The 16,920-nt window shown below is 39.9% G+C and overlaps 1 protein-coding gene across 1 annotated transcript in view; it reads left to right on the forward strand.

Moving 5' to 3' along the window:
* Positions 1–16,920, forward strand: part of LOC141796346 (metabotropic glutamate receptor 8-like) — a 187,274-nt gene that overhangs the window by 143,063 nt on the left and 27,291 nt on the right. Inside the window, exons 8-9 of the mRNA XM_074677400.1 lie at positions 13,067–13,206; positions 15,133–16,068. Coding sequence (XP_074533501.1) covers positions 13,067–13,206; positions 15,133–16,068 — 1,076 coding nt within the window. The remainder of the gene's footprint in view (positions 1–13,066; positions 13,207–15,132; positions 16,069–16,920) is intronic.

Consider the following 16,920-nt stretch of genomic DNA (forward strand, 5'->3'; position numbering starts at 1 on the left):
TTATTTTTGCAGATCTCATAAAAAATCTCTTGTTCCATGATTTTGTGGTGTGAAGACCTAGTGAAAATGTTTTAAAGATCTCCAGGAGATCTCGTCCTAGTTTTTAAAAAAGAGAAAATCTGCACGGTAAGTATGATCAACAATTTTTCTCACACCAGAGTTTAACCGCTGAATCTCAAGCAGTTTCTAGTCAGTTTTTGCTTCTGTCACATTTTTACTCACGGTGGTCTAATTTTTCTCTGCAAAGTGAAGACCTGCTTGTCCACTCAGGATGATCATGGCTGTTAGCTAATGTAGCTCAATTATGTCTCCGTGCATTGTAACAAAGTTTAAAAGCAATAAAACATTTAAAAAGAAGAGAAATGAAAAACTGAAATCAAATTTCTCTGATTTTCATCTTGTAAAAATTGGAAAAAAAATTAGGAATTAGTGTATACAACACATTTCCAGATACCCTCTAGCTTAAGGAGCATACGAAGTACATTGGTGGTGACACCTGAGGCCGGTTGGAGGCAGAGCTAACGGCAGACCTTGGTGTTTGAGGTCCACCCCGCCAACCTCTCACGAACCAGTTATGAGATCCTTATTTGTGATGAAATGATCATTTTTACAGATCTCGTGAAGATCTCAGACAGTTTTGATCGGTTTACAGACAGATTCAGGATTTTTCATCAACATATGAATATGAAGAGGTTTGAAAACCTGCACACGTTTAGTCTGAGCATCCAGCATGGGTTAATTTGTCACCCTGTCAAAATAGTGACTTAAGTCATTTTTGACAAAAACGAGTTTTTGGATGAAATAATCTTTTTGATAATGCTGACCATCTCTTGTAAATTGCTGAAAACTTTAGCTAAAAAGATAATGCTCTTTATGCCCTATAAGACAATGGCCGATGTCAAGAGGATGACTAGGGCCACATTATTTTTCTAGCCTAAGTCAAAATTTTGGATTTTTTAGGATAAAATGTGTGACTTGGGCAGTTTAACAAGCTTTCATGACGGTGGCTGCTTCTAGAAGAAACAGAAACTTAAGTGCAGAAGAAGCTGTAAACATGATTGTTGAATCAGTTTCTACTGGTGAGTGATTAGGTTTACTTTCATAGAGTTCGGGGCATTATGTTGAGTGGTCATGTAGTCTAAATTTCACAAGTTATAGTTTGACTACAAAATTAGCTACTTTTAGCTAGCTAGCTATTCCTGGCTAACCCACTTATTTCTGGAACCAAACATAAATGAGCACAAAGCAATAATACCCCTCAAAGTTCAAAAAAAAAAAAAAAAATGTTTTCGCTTTTTGGTAGGAGATTTATGTGTATGCCTACTCAGCGTTAACCTTGCAGAGCAGACGGACCTGCCTGATTCAGTTTCTAAAATCCTGCAGGACCATCTTGCTAGGCTCCAATGACCAATGATTTTACTCGGCTAAATTCTGACCGGCCCAATCAGGGAAGAGAGGCGAGAGCTGTGGGAGTAGACGTGACGTCAGCAGACTTTCGTACTTGTCAGCGTTCCTTTGATTCTTAAGTTAAATTTATAAAAGCGGAAGCGGTCGTCTAACGCCTTTTTCACAGCTGTTTCTCGTGATTCAGTAGTTGTTCATCTCTAGTTTCATTGAAGCATTGGCTCACATAAGCTACCTCATACTGTGGCTTGATGTGGATTGGTCCGTGGTGAGTGTGTTAATCAGAACGGTCGTCCAATCACCAGCTGCTGATTTTTTTTTTTTTTTTTAAAGTCCCGCCTCTGAAAACAAATCAGAAGAGCTGCTACCCAGACGGACTTGTGAAATAATTCCGTGGTGGAAATTAGGGCTGCACGATTATCGCAATCGCAATCGCAATCGCAATGTCAGCACATGCAATTACGTAATCGCGAAAGAGGATATCGCAATCGCAATCGCAATGTCAGCACATACAATTCAGATTTTTCTCCATGATAACCAAGCAAGTCTGTAGACTCATCATGACACAACTTTTTTTATTAAATCGCAAGCACAATCGCAATCGCAATATTGTCCACCTAATCGCAAATCGCACCTTTTCCCCAAATCGTGCAGCACTAGTGGAAATATGAAACTGTTCGTCTGACGTGTCAGGTTAACTCGGCGTACGATTGACCTGACATTCGTTCACTTTAGGTTGGAGTTGTTTATGTATTGAGTTTGCTTTATGGGATTAAAGGACAGTTTATGGTCAGGTTTCAAAAAGTTGTCAAAACTGGATGTTGGAAATAGAAAAGTTCAATTCAAAAAAAAAAAACAGCAAAGAAGACCTGGAGGAGTGAGGAAAGGGACTGCCTCCCGACATTTGTTTTATTTAACTCGGGGTAATTTCAGTTTTGAGTTTGCACTATGAAATGAAATGGGAATTTCAGCCAGGTTTAAAGTCGGCCTAAGTCACACTAGAATGTTAGAAAAATTGGCCTAATTCACTTTAAACCTGGTAAATTTATTTTGGGCTTTGACTTTGGCCATTGTTTTAAAAGGGTGACGCTATCTATGTTTAAGAAATGGAAAAGCAGAATACCCCCTCTTTAATCTTTGGACCTGAGTTAAAAATGAACACTTTAACCATTTAAACATTTTTGAGTCGTTGTATATCATTGAAAACATGTTGAACTGAGTAAAACCTGATTGAGCCGTCTCTGCAGCTTTTTATTTCTCATATGGAACGTGAGAGTGTTGAAGGGTTAAAAATTAAATAGACGTCATACCTCTTTAATTATTGAGTGTGACAGATGAATTCATCCTGCAGTTTAACGATAAAGATGAACACCCTAGATCAGTCAATTCCAGCTCTGGTACTGTCTCCAAAGGGCTTAGAGTTGGTGCTCATGGGAAATGCAGTTTTCATCCTGGAGAAACAGCAGATTTCATCCAAAGAGTGTCACCAGAATTATCATAAAATCCCTTACAGTGCCTTTAAGGTATTGCTGAGTTATGAGGTGAGGATGACCTTTGACCTTTGGTTTGGTGATGTCTATCTGTGGCATATTATAACGCCTTGAGTTAAACACCGCCATGCGTGATGACAGGCGTGACTGGGCTGGATAAAAAAGTCACACATCACAGGTTATAAGCTTTTTTGTGGCCTGAGGTGTTAACGCTGGAGGGAACAGCCGCGTGCCAAGCTCGCCGTTTTTCTTCTTTCTTCATTGACTGAATAACATGTGGAGAAAATGCATCTTTAACGTCTAAAAGCTCCACACCAGCTTAAGCTCCTCCAATAGTTGCTGTCACTTTTCAGCGTTGTTGTGCTGAAATTGAGTGGTTTGCGTGTTTTAGCCTCTGTATAGAGCGAACACGATGCAGAGAGATAAACACAAACCTCTTCTCTGCGCTATCTTTATATTTCACTCCACTGTGCTCCTCGAAGAAATTATAATACTTCAGACAACAAATCTTTCCCATACATCCCATCCCCCTCTCCTTCCCGCCTCACGGCCTCATACCTGCAGATGGGGATTTAATTTGAATAATTTTTCTATCTACCTGCTCAGCGCACAGAGATATGAGCCAGAAATAAAACAGAGAGGAGGAGATTGAGCAGATTTTGAGGCTGATGTGTTTCGCTCTCAGGGATTCATCTTCCTGTGCCGGGGCCCTGATGGATGTGAGGAGCTGCTGGATGTTATTTCTGCAGGAGGAGGAGAAACATTAAACATTGAATCAGCTGTGAATTTCACCCTGAGGGCTGAAGCAGTAAATCTGTGCTCAGTTAGAGATGAGTTGAAGGCTGCACGTTGAGGTTTTTAAACATTTAGCAGTCTGTTGCTGTCTTCAGTGAATTAAAGCAAATATGAGCAGAAACAGGAGAAGTGTCACAGACTGCAAGATTAGGCAGTCATCACTCAGATTAAAGGCTGAGGGGGAAACTTCACTGAGGCTGAATTCAAGATATTTATCTTTAAATTCTTCATCTTATATTTTTGTGAGGACTGATTCACTTTCTTGATGCCAAATTGAGAAGTTTTTAGTTTTTCTTACCTCTGCTCAGGATTTCAGGTGATCATTATAACACCTCCTGAGGTATTTTAAAGTTAAGTTATTGTTTGTTTAGGATAATTACAGAAATAAGAACAGAACAAGGAGATGTAGCAATGTAAATGTAGATGTAAATGTAGAACAAAACTTTCCTCTTTTTCCCAACAGTTTTGGATTCGAAACCAGGTGTTTCTGAACACTGACTGAGTGGTTTTAGTGGAGAAACCAGATCTCGTCAACATCCTCTAGATACACTGGTGCTACGAGCTCACACAGTTTGTTAGTTCCAGGTCACAACAGATGAAGGAATTTTGTGTCACATCTGTCATGAGTTAACTTCCAGATTAAATAACGAGGGACTAACTCTCTCCATCCAGCTCATCACAGACAGTTTGTAGAAAGTTCTGGCACCGTCAGGGTGAGAGCACACAACACAGCTCAGAGCTGCAGAGTGGAGTTGAGACAGCTTATCTCAGTCACAATCAGGTGCACACTGTGTTTTTACATGTGTGTATCATTAGAACAGTGCGTTCTGTAAATTACAGCTTGAGGTGTAGCACATAGAAAGGACATAAAACCAGCAGCCTGACACATGCTTAGTGAGTCCCTACCTCAGAGGAGCATAGGGGGCGCTGATGGTAAAGTTTCACACAATTCAAATAACAACATTCCTCCACATTTAGCTCCAAAACATCACTTTTTATGCAGATTTAGAGAAATATTATGGTCAAATATTATAAATATAAATGTTGAATTTTGATTGTGAATCTTAAATGATATATATTAATGTTATAAAATTATGTCATGATTCTAGATTGATTAGCTACATTTCTAAAAATGTAGTTTTCATTCTAAATATTTTCCTAAGATTTCTAAATATTTAGCTAAGACTAAATACTAAGCTAAGAATTTTTATTTTTATTTGTTTAATTGTGAATAAATCTTGCACTTAATGGCAGCACCTGCTGCCAAATAACTTGTAGCACATTCATTGCACTAACCAGGTTTTGCTTCAGTCTGAATTCTTGCTTGTATTGTACACTGCTTTGAACAAAAGCTTCTGCCAAATAAAACTGTAGAAACTGTAAATTTCTAAATATTTGCTTTGGATTCTTAATGTTTAGTCAAGAGTTTTAAATATTAAGCAAAGATTTCTAAAAAAAAAAATCAGTCAAGATTTTTAAATGTTCAGCAAAGATTTCTAAATATCTAATCAATATTTTTGAATATTAAGTAAAGATTTATAAAGATTTGGTCAAGACTGAAATAAGTAATTGAGATTTCGAAAATTTAAATGAAGATTTCTAAATAATTAACAAAGATTGCTAAAAAATTTTGTCAAGATTTTTGTATTTAATATAACATTTTTTGAAAATTTTAGTCAAGATTTCTGAATGTTAAGCGACGATTTCTTGATATTAAGTCAAGATTTCTAAATATTTAGTTTAGATTTCTAAATATTTGGTCAAGATTTTTAAATATAAAGTCAAGATCTCGAAATATATGAGCAAAGATTCCTAAAAATCTGGGCAAAATTTTTAAATATTAAGTAAAGATTTTGCAATATTCATGCAAGATTTTATATCTTCAATAAAGATTTCTAAACATTTGGTCAAGACTTTTAAATTTTTAGTTTTTTAAATATTAAGACAAGATTTTATCAATATTTAGCAAAGATTTTTGAAACATTTTGAAGAGGTTTTATAAATATTTAGTAAAGATTTTGAAATATTTTGTCAAGATTTTTAAATCCTTAGCAAAGATTTCTAAATATTTAGCTTAGATTTCTTAATATTTTGTGAATTTGCAAATTCACAATACTGCCTGCTGGAACTCATCTTTGTTGTCGGCATAGTATCTTCAACAGTGCCATCACAGCACTTGGTACTTTTCTTCTCTAATGGCTGATTAAGTTGACTGTGTTTGACATTTCAAAATACTGCTTAGCTTGGTCCGCTTCCGCAAACTTTTTGAACTTGCATACTAGATAAACATTTAGAAATCTTGACTAAACTTTAAGAAATCTAAGAACAATATTTAAAAATATTTTCTGAAGATTTAAAAATATTGACTAAGTATTCAGAAATCTTTGCAAATATCTGCATTAAAAGTGATGTTTTAGAGCTAAATGTGGAGAAATATTGTTGTTTGTAGTGTAGTGAGTGCAGCTTCACAATGAGCGCCCCGTAGGAGCATCTCTTACTGCCGAATAGCCTGACGTCAGATTGACACAAAGATACAGAGGGAATGAAGCTTAGAGGTGAAAGGTGTTTCTCTGTTTTCATTTTGTGTCCAGGTAGCAGTTTTATGATGAACTCAGCGTCCATTCATCAGTGATCTGTGCAGATATGACAGGAAATCACCAGTTTTATGTTGTTTCTGAGGAGTAGCCTCTCCTTGGTGCCAAGCGTAGATGACTTACGTGGATATTGAAAGTTCACATCTGGCCTTGACTTTACCTTTAACTGGTCCAGAAATGACTTAAAGATGATGGGAGTGAATCGATCTTCTGAGCTGAAAGGCCAGGAAGAGGCTCCTGAGCTGCAGAGGTACGCAGCATCACTGCTGTAACCTTGGCTGAGCTGCATGTAGCTCATACGTGGTTCATGCCTGACTGAGCTTGAAGCCTCATATATACACACACACACATATGTCACGCCGTGTTTGGGTCTTTCCTGTGTGGTTCTCTGAGCAGCATGCTCGGTTGAACCTTCACATACATCAATCGTTGACATAAATCAAACTGGAGCTGCTCCTCTCGTTTTTTTATGCTTCACTTCTCTGAACCCAGGGCAGCAGGGCTTCCCATAATTCCATGTTTGCAATGTGGCGAATACAGGACGAAGCGGGGCTCTGTGGCGACGGCGGCTGCGAGCTAATCGCCAACTCACCCGTGTGCTCCACACTCGCCCGTGTGCTTATTTTTAGAGTAGTGTCGGAAGGCTAATTGAGACGCTTGTGCTAATGTTAGCGCTCGCTCTGCTGAAGCCGTCTTCCAGTGAAGTCCTGTTCAAACATGATCAGCAGAGCAAGAGGAGGGAGGGGAGGAGGGGAGGAGGGAGGACATCAGGGAGATCCTTTCTTGATTCATTTGGACAGCAGATGCTTACTAAGAGGCGATAAAAGCTTGTTTGCTGTTTTTAAGAGGGATGCAGCATGACTGACCCTGTGGAGCTGCAGGAGGAAACATTTACAGTCAGATCAGTGAGGCAGGAGGGGGAGGAGGAGGGGAGGGTAGATACTGTAGGTGAGCTAAGTGATGAATATGTGAGGAGCTCATCTCCCGCTGTGACTTCACTCCAAATACGCAGCTTTTTAGGAAGTGCTGAACAAAGCAGGAAGGGAAAACAACCAGAGAAAGGGAGATAGAGGAGCTGTCTGTTAGGCTGAGATGTGAACTTCACGATAAAACCAGAGTTTGCTGCGCTCCCTGTCCTCACAGATGGACATGTTGTGTGTGAACAGGAAGGTACGACCCAGGATTCATCCTTTTAGTAGGGTCATCAATATTTACTATGTTTTGGTTGAGAATTAAAAGGGTGTACAGGAAGCGGATGTGGCCTCAGGTGAAAATAAAACAGAAGTGCCTCAATCCTGCATTCTTTCTGAGGGCCAACAGGGGGCAACCATAAAAGATTTTTTGGATGTGTAAGTCTACTGTAAATGACTTTACTCTCAGCTGATTTAATACCTCCGTAAACATTTCCGTGCACCAAATTCAGTTTTTTTCTGGTGCAACTAAATTCTTGACTTAGTCTGGACCACACTAGGGACAAGAGTTGGAAATTAGCATTTGCTATAAACTCTCTGTGCAGCACATCAGATTCATACTAAGTGATGGAACTATGTTAAACTGCATCGTCCCTATTAAATAAATAAGTTCAATTCAATAATGATTTCTTTTCTTTTTTGGCTTTTACAACTTTATTTAGAAAAAAAAAAGGACAGAGGGACCCAAGCTGCTAGGCGCCTCTTCCTCTTTGTCCGTTTCTTGTAATTTTTTTCATCTCTTTTTCATCATCTTTGCATTTGGAGTGGGTCATTACTTTGTTTGGTTCATCTGTTGGTCGTGGACACCAAACTGGTTTTGTCTTCAGTGATATTTTTTTCTATTTTTGCTCCTGTGTTTGTCTGGAGATCCTACATGTAACCATGGCTGCATTGTTTACATGTGAAATCAGCTGTAGCAGCCTGTAGCATGCCAACGCTAACTGGTGCCAGGCCAGATGTTCGCCACAAGGTGAGGAGAAGGAGGTGAGGACTATGAAGTGACAACATGGACCTGTCGTTCCATCCATCGTTATTGGGAACATAAGATTTATCTCCAATAAGATGGACGAGCTAGCCATGCTAACCCAGCAACAGAAGGAGTACCAGAAGTCAGAGTAGCACCATGCTATTCACAGACATGGCTAACAGAGCCAACACCAGACACCAAAGCCAGATTGGACGGAACAGACTGCTGAAGAAGCTCAGTCCTGCAATTTAACCCGTATGCTAAGCCCGCAACCACGCCTCCCTCCTCTTTTGTGTGCATACATGACAAGCCAAGACAGGGAGAGCATCAGCAAATACCCTTGAGGTGCAGACAGAGCAGGCATCAGTGATGATACATAGGACCCCGGTCAAATCAGACACAGCCTGCAGGGAGGAGCTGGGGTGGTGCTAAGTTCTGAAACGGTTTGTAACTTACAGGAAGCAGGAAGTGGGGATGTTAAAACAGTTTTTACAGACCTGTTGAATGAGCTTGATTTCATTTACCTCATGGGTCTAATCTCTTCTTGGCTATCCCTCCCGACATATTTTACAATGTCTAAAAAGAATTCACAAGAACGGCAGCTGTCAATTATTGTTAAACTTGAAGTAAAGCCTTGTTTTTAACCTCTTATAACAAATGAAAACAACTTTTCAGAACAAAGAGGAGCTGAATACAACGCAGCCAAATGATATCTTGAATCACCATAACAATTGGATGTGGGAAACATTTCTATGATGTGTATTAGTTTTTCAAAGTTTGACCACAGCCCATCTGAAATGACTAGGGAGATGGATTTTTTGACCTATGCTGCAGCCAGCCACCAGGGGGAGCAGTTTTTGTGGTGACCTCACTTCAAGCCGAGTAAGATGATGTACATTTTTTTTACAGTTAATGGTTACATATTGTTTTGGTCAAATCTTTATTTGACTGTTAAATTAGGCAGTCTGCATCCAGATGTCCAGATTACATTATCAGGTAGATTAAAACATGCTGTAGGAGGACTCTTTGAAGCAGCAAAACCAGTAAAAGAACATGAAACAAAACTCAACTCTAGACTTTCCTGGGCCCCTATAAAAACATGACCAAGATGAAAGTGGTGAAAAGGGAACAATTCAGACCAATAAAACTCTGTCTACGGGTAATACATATAAAGTGTATCCAGAACCGACACTGATGCTAGAAAAAGGCATTTCACTCCTGATGATACATGTGAAGCAAACAGAACAGGAGGAAAATAGAGCTGGCTGTGGTTGTTGGAAAAACATGCAGGTCCTGCTGAGAGGAATATTTTATCTGCTTTCAGATTTGGATTCCCACACTCTGCCTGTAGGCTGAACGAGCTAAACATATACAAATGTAATGGTATGGTCCAGTTCTTATGGGTGTTTTAATGTTCACAGCAGATTGTTTGCTCGCTGAGTTTAATGGCAAGGCTGCAGCCCGTGTCACCACTGGGCTCTCATGAATAACATGTTTTGAAATAATGTGGAGGAATGATGTTGATTCTATCAGCACAGATTCTCTGAAGTGAAATGAAGTGAGGTGGAGGGAGGGGGTCGAGGAGGACGGGGTGATGGCGATGGCGATGGTTCGGGGAGAGGGGAGGAGGTTCTGCACCCTGAGGCGAGCTGTGGTGATTCATCTCCATGCTGATGTGATTTGTGATGCTTTTATTCATGTTGAAGAAGGAAATCAGGGCAAGATAGAATCAAACGGACGCCCCCTCGCTCCATAATGAATCTGTTTTCTGTTGTTGTTCTTTAGCTTCAATCTGCAGATCTGCCTCTCTTAGATAATCCACTTTGAGCTCAGGACTCATGTTTAACTTACCCTGCAGCGACGAACACGGTGCTACTGTAACACAAATACTCAGTACAGTAAATACAGCGGCCAAGGGGGAGGGGCTTAAGGGACCATTTCAAATGTAGGATTAACCAACCATCTGAATGTTCTTAACATAAAAACAACTCAAATGCAATATGTTAGATTTGAGTCCCAAACCATGTCATGGATGAATTCAGAAATGGTTCTCAAATCAATCACAATTCAAGTTAACACTGAAAAAATACACCAATTTCTTTAAATTGCTAGAAAAAAGTTATCTTTCTTGACACTGCTAGTTTTTCAAAAAAGATTTGATGCATTTTGACATTTTCTTTCGAAGCATAGCGTTTCAACGTCAGCTGACAGCTGTGTGTTTGTACTGGAAATGCTCATAACCTTAATTTAAGAGCGCTTTTCACCAGCTAGTACAGTTGCAGTAACAAAAGATGTCTCATGTCATCTCCACTTCTCTTAGTCATGAATCTACACTTTGTTTTAAATTTGCTTTATGAGCTAAATATTTGCTTTCATTCCATTAAGGGGCTTAATAAAGTATATCTTAATCTTTATCGAATTTTACTAAGAATGACTGACAGGAACTCGGGCATTAGCAGCACCTTTGGAAAGAAAAACTTTCATTAGCTAAAACATAAGAAGCCTTTGTACAGGAGCTGGTCCTCCATCGGTGTAGTTAACGGTGTGGATATCCCAAAGTCCCGCCTCTTCTTTAATCTGATTGGGCGGAGAGGTAAAGCTAGGTAAAGCTGTGGCTTATGGTCATAGATGTTAGTTTCTGTGTCATTGTGTTGTGGTGAGAGGTTGGAGGGTTTGAAATATTTTGTCTAAGATAATGCTAACTTTATTAATCTTGAAGGTTTTTCTTTTTTTTCTTTTTTTTTTTTTTTTGCCAGAGTACAAAAATTAGTTTAAGTAGAAAATACAAAGTAAAAAAAACAAGTGAATAAGTAAGTAAATAAGTAAGTAAGTAAATAAATAAATAAATAAATACAAAGTGTCTAAGTCAAAACAAATGCAAAAAATAATGCCTGAAGGAGATTCAGCCCTCCAGAAATTTGGAGGAGAAATCTGATCCAGGACCAAAGTAGACCCAAATGTTGTACCCAGATAATCTTCTAGTGTGAGCGAGTGGTGGATAGGGATGGGTACCTTTCACATTTGAAGCAATATGGTACCAATGCCCAGTGCCTGGCAATCGGCACTGGTACTCAATGGTACCAGTTTTTGGTACTTTTCTGTGTTTATGTGGTAAAAATATCAGTTTTTAAAATAACAGAATATAGAATTTTTTCAATTGAAAATGTTTATTCATCAATATATAAACTTGCAATGCTGTGTTCAAGTCTTCTACTCCCTCACACTCACAAGGATGCATTTAGGTACCTAAACATGGTACCTCTCGGGTTTACATAAATTGATACCTGGTACTTTTGACAGAATTTAGTCGGTACCTTTACAAGTACCTAATTCAGTACCCATCCTTAGAGGGGGGTCAATCTTAAACCCACGATCCTCTCAGAGGCTCCAAATAATTTTTAAACCTGTTTGATATTTATTGGGATGATTAAGCCGCTCACTTTCACTGAGGATGACATTAGCCAATCAGAGAGAGCCGCCCACGGGGAACTGGAAATGATTGGAAGATATCAGAGACCATCAAGGAAACTTGTGATTTCTATTACAGTTTTTTGTTATTACTGCAAATAATGGCTACAGCCAGCAGCAACATGCTAGTGTTCATTCTTTTTACACTTTGTTGTGCATTTGCTTCCTTGTGAAATGGTTTAGGGTCGCTCTTTCTTCTAATACTCTTGATGAAACCTGGAGTGTGCTGGTCGTTATTTTTAGATCTTGTAATGTGTGTTTAAGATTAAAGATAATCAATGAAGGTTTTCCTTATGTGTGTGATACAACCAGATTTCAGACTCTTTTATGGTTTTTAAAATCCTGTAATGCGAGTCATGCTTGAGTAACAAGATAATAAATGACTGAACTAATAAATGAGATCAGCCAGTCGAGTAAATTGAATTGCACATTAGTGAAAAGATATCGCACATAATCAACTTGAAAAGTTAAAAAAATTATGGCAATAAAGGTGAGCTGCTGTAAAAAGTTGGGGTTCCTCTGAATTATGGCATATATTTGGCATTGTCACAAAAAGGGAGGATGACCCAGGTAGAAGTGTTTCAATTGTGACTTAGGGCCTGTGTCCACTAAATGCAACTTTTGCATACACAGTCAATCCAGCTCAGCAAATTCAAAAGTGTGAATTGTTTTCAAGTCAAAGTAACTAAAGCTACAAAAATAAAAAACAGAAATGTTTTTCAAACTGAGCTAAATTGATGTTGGTGCTGTGCAAAAGTTTACACTTGCATCTTGTGGCATGCAGTTTTCAAATTTCGGTGTTTTTAAGCCTCGCTTGCTTGTTTCATGTTATAACTCTGAGAATCTACCAATGGGAGTCACCTCTCCTATCCTTTTGGTGTATTTGGGGTCTCTTCAGAAGTAAAACAAGCTTTTTATTTTTCATCATGCTGTAAATATTTTTCGTTGATGTGTGTTTATGTCTCCACTCTGACACATTCTGATGGGACATTTCAAGAACATTATAGTTTTTCAAAGTCTGTTATATTAAAATGTTTTCGCCTCATACTTTCAGATCTCTCATTTTCATATTTATGAAAGACTTTTTGGCAAAATCAGAACCATGTCTCACAGTATGAGATTTTAACGCAGCAGGAGGGATTCAGTCAGTATTGTAAAAAGATGTTTGCTCGGTTCTTGTGGTGACAAAGTGGCGGGGAAACTGAGATGGGATGACTCAGCCTGAGAGGAAAACTCAAGGAGAAAGTAGATTAAATGTCTCTGCTGTCAGTGAACTCACGTAGAGACCAAAGAGAGACAGAGGTACAAGAAAATAAGGCTTTTTATATCACTGGAAACAAACTACAGCTTCTTTCTTTCTTCTGTGTTTCACTTCAGGAAGTGCAGGAACTCCGGTCACCTTTAATGAGAACGGCGACGCCCCAGGACGCTACGACATCTTTCAGTATCAGATCAACAACCAGTCGGTGGCGGAGTACAAGGTCATCGGACACTGGACAGATCAGCTGCATCTAAATGTAAGAACAAAAAGAAACATGTCAAAGTTTGAGTCCTCTCAGAGAGCTCCTAACTTAGCTTAAAAACTCCCAGCAAGGAATCTGAGCTTAAGAGTGATTCAGGAAGCTTCTGAGAGCAGCTCTGAGCAAAGAGGAGACAGAAACTTTGATCTTAGTGAGGAGGTGTGGTTGACGCAGTCTCCTAAAAGCTGTGATTGGTTGGTACAAAAAGGAAAAAAGATGAGGAAAAAAGCACCATGCGCCTGATAATGAATGGGCAGTAAAACCACTTCACTCAGACCATATTCAGAATTAACTAAATATTCAAGGTTCAGCTGGCCAGACCCACAGAATTTACAACATGGAGGGACGTATTATGGAAAAAAAGGGGAGTTTCCTGTGCTGCATATCTATAACGCCATAGCAACAGTGGTAGAGAGAAACGAGTGTGTAGTTTGGCAGCTGGAAAAGTGGCATTAGAGCAAGTCAGTAAAAACTCATCAGCAAGGAAATCACTGCAGACGCCAGCAGCATGGATATGACAAACTTAACTATGGCAGACTTATAAACATTTATTTAAACATCCTTTGTTTATACCTTGAAAGTTGGCTTTCAGAAATGTGTTTGAGCTCTGAAAGAAGCTACAGACTCTAGACTGAACCTGTCACGTCCAATCTCAGGCTTCTTAAAAGTCCTCCTCCCTCCTCCTAACAGTTTTTAACCTTAGGAGCTCTCCGTAAGCTTAAGACGCTTTGTGAAGAACTTTTATCTTACCACGAGAAAATTCTACAAAAAATTTTAGAAACCAAGGAATTCTAAGAGTTTTCTTTCCTTTTTTAAATCCTTTATTTTTCAATTCTAAAAGGCAGACATCAGGACAAAAACATATAGATAGAAAAATAATAGAGTGTCCTCTGCTATTCAGTCTTTCTTTTCTTACATGAGTATAAGGAACTAAGTGTAATATGGGAGGGACAAAGTGTGCAGAACCAACTAAGTATAATATATGTATATATAATATATGAAATAATCTTGAGAAGGAGAAAAGGAGAACAAAACCACAATCACACAAGAGATAATTAAGGTTATAAAGAGCCACACATTCCTTAGCTTGTCACCCTCACAAAATCTGTCTGAGTGGTACACAGTTTAACAAAAACATCATTTTTGCAGAAGTAAACAAAAAGTAAAACTTTCCATGGTATAAACATCATTTACAATTTTAATTCACTCCTTTAATATGGGGGGTTTGGGAAGCAACCACCTTCTAGTAAAGGAGGTCCTTGAGTTGCGAACACTAAGTTGGATTTTTACCCTAATTACCCTAAATCTCTAAATAACTATTCAAATACATGTGTTATACTTCATATTCATGGGAAAACAGTACAGACAATTAAAATAGAGATTTCAATTATTGCCCTTTTTGTGTCCATGATGCAAAAAATGTGAGTACAGAGAAAACTACAGAGCAAGTAAGAGGTACGTAGATTTGTTAGTGTCATAAAGTCAAAACAACGCAAGTCGAAAACCACGTAAGTCAAGGACCTCCTGTAATAGCTTTTTTACAGGCAGAGGTCATTATGCCATACAGGTATTTATCTGTATTTTTTATTTGGGAATCAACATTTCCTAAAATAAAAGTAGAAAGCTGTAGTGGTTTGTCTATTTTAATAATGGATCTAAACATTGTATGAAACTCTGACTAAAAACTGCCAGGGGTTGGCTTCCTGAGAGTCTCCAATGTGTAGTGTCCACTCCTGTAAAATGCTAAGATTTTTCAAGGAATGACGTCACTAAAGCTACTTTTAGCCTTTAAGACTCTTTGTGAATACAGGCCCAGGTCGTTAATGGGGATTCTGATGTTTGTAACATAAATATAAGCTCTGCAGAGATGATCTGAAAGCCCTGCGGATGAGGACTGCTACATCTCTCCTCCTCTCGTTTCAGGTTGAGGCCATGCAGTGGAGCACAGGCGACCCCTCCCTGCCGGCCTCGGTGTGCAGCCTCCCCTGTCGAACCGGAGAAAGGAAAAAGGTGGTGAAAGGCGTCCCATGCTGCTGGCACTGTGAGCGCTGCGAGGGTTACCACTTCCAGGCCAGTGAGTTCACCTGTGAGCTCTGCCCCTACGAGAAAAGACCCAACAAGAACCGCACCGGCTGCCAGGCCATCCCCATCATCAAGCTCGAGTGGCACTCTCCCTGGGCGCTGCTGCCCGTCTTCATCTCCGTCCTGGGCATCATCGCCACCACCTTCGTCATCGTCACCTTTGTGAAATACAACGACACGCCCATTGTCCGCGCCTCAGGGCGTGAGATGAGCTACGTGCTGCTGACAGGTATCTTCCTATGTTACATCATCACCTTCCCAATGATTGCCGCTCCGGATGTCGCCGTCTGCTCCTTCAGACGTATCTTCCTGGGCCTCGGCATGTGCTTCAGTTACTCGGCGCTGCTCACCAAGACCAACCGCATCCACCGCATCTTTGAGCAAGGCAAGAAGGCAGTGACGGCGCCACGCTTCATCTCCCCGGCCTCCCAGCTGGTCATCACCTTCTCGCTCATCTCTGTCCAGCTGCTCGGCGTCCTCGTGTGGTTTATCGCCGACCCGCCGCACACCTTTGTGGACTACGGTGAGCAGCGCACGCAGGATCCCGGGAACGCCCGTGGAGTTCTCAAATGCGACATCTCGGACCTGTCGCTCATCTGCTCTCTGGGATACAGCATCCTCTTGATGGTCACATGCACTGTTTACGCCATCAAGACACGAGGCGTGCCAGAGACCTTTAACGAGGCCAAGCCCATTGGATTTACTATGTACACCACCTGCATCATCTGGCTCGCCTTCATCCCCATCTTCTTCGGCACGGCGCAGTCGGCTGAGCGGGTGAGTCTGATAAATAATGTACTGTCATGTTTAATGTAATGTTCAGCCCTCCAGCTGAGTTTATAAATGGAAACACACGCTGTCAGCAACATTTACAGTTATTCACACGCACACTCAGGGTCTTTGTTCGACACTGACGGCAGCATGTTGAGCTCCTGTCGTGTGTCATGTTGGAGTTCCCGACAGAGTGGCAGTAGCTTTTCTTTTTGTGAACATATTTCTGAAAAGTTCCCCTGACGGCGGCTCGTTTCTTTACCTCGTGGCAGTGTCTTGCAAATAACACAGCTGTGGCTGTGCTGTCAAAATGGCAGCTCCTCAATCTCAAGATAATGAGCTCTGGCTCTCTCTGTGTGTACAGCACAATGTGTGCGTGGTGTGGAGTTCCAGATGGATCAGACACATCAGCTTTGTAGAAAAGGTCAGGTTTAACTGAAAAAGAGAAAATAGAAAAATTTGGAGGTATGTACAGTTCGACTTCTGTGTCACAGGACAGGTTAAAACAAAACAACTCTCAAGATAAGAGATGTTCAAAACAACCATTTCCTGATCCTTTAACAGTAAACTTAAATTCCAGCTAACCACCTCATCTGAAAGTTAGAAAACATTTGACTAAATGACTAAAGATAAGAGGATAAGTTAAATTAGTTTACTGCCAGTGATAAAAGTTGGGTTTAGTTGAAATCAGCTGAAGCAGAGTTGACCCCATCTGTGGTGTCTGATGGTCAAGCTGACTGGCAACCTTTGATGGTAACACCCTGTCCTCCTGTGTGCCATACACTTTCTGTCCTCTGAGGTCAAAAATGACCACAACTGGTTTTATTTTATGAATTTAGAATAAACTGTCATCAATTT

Source organism: Halichoeres trimaculatus, unplaced genomic scaffold (assembly GCF_033239565.1).
Source record: "Halichoeres trimaculatus isolate MK-OKI-2021-1 unplaced genomic scaffold, fHalTri1.1 fHalTri1_scaffold_10, whole genome shotgun sequence".
NCBI lineage: Eukaryota > Metazoa > Chordata > Actinopteri > Labriformes > Labridae > Halichoeres > Halichoeres trimaculatus.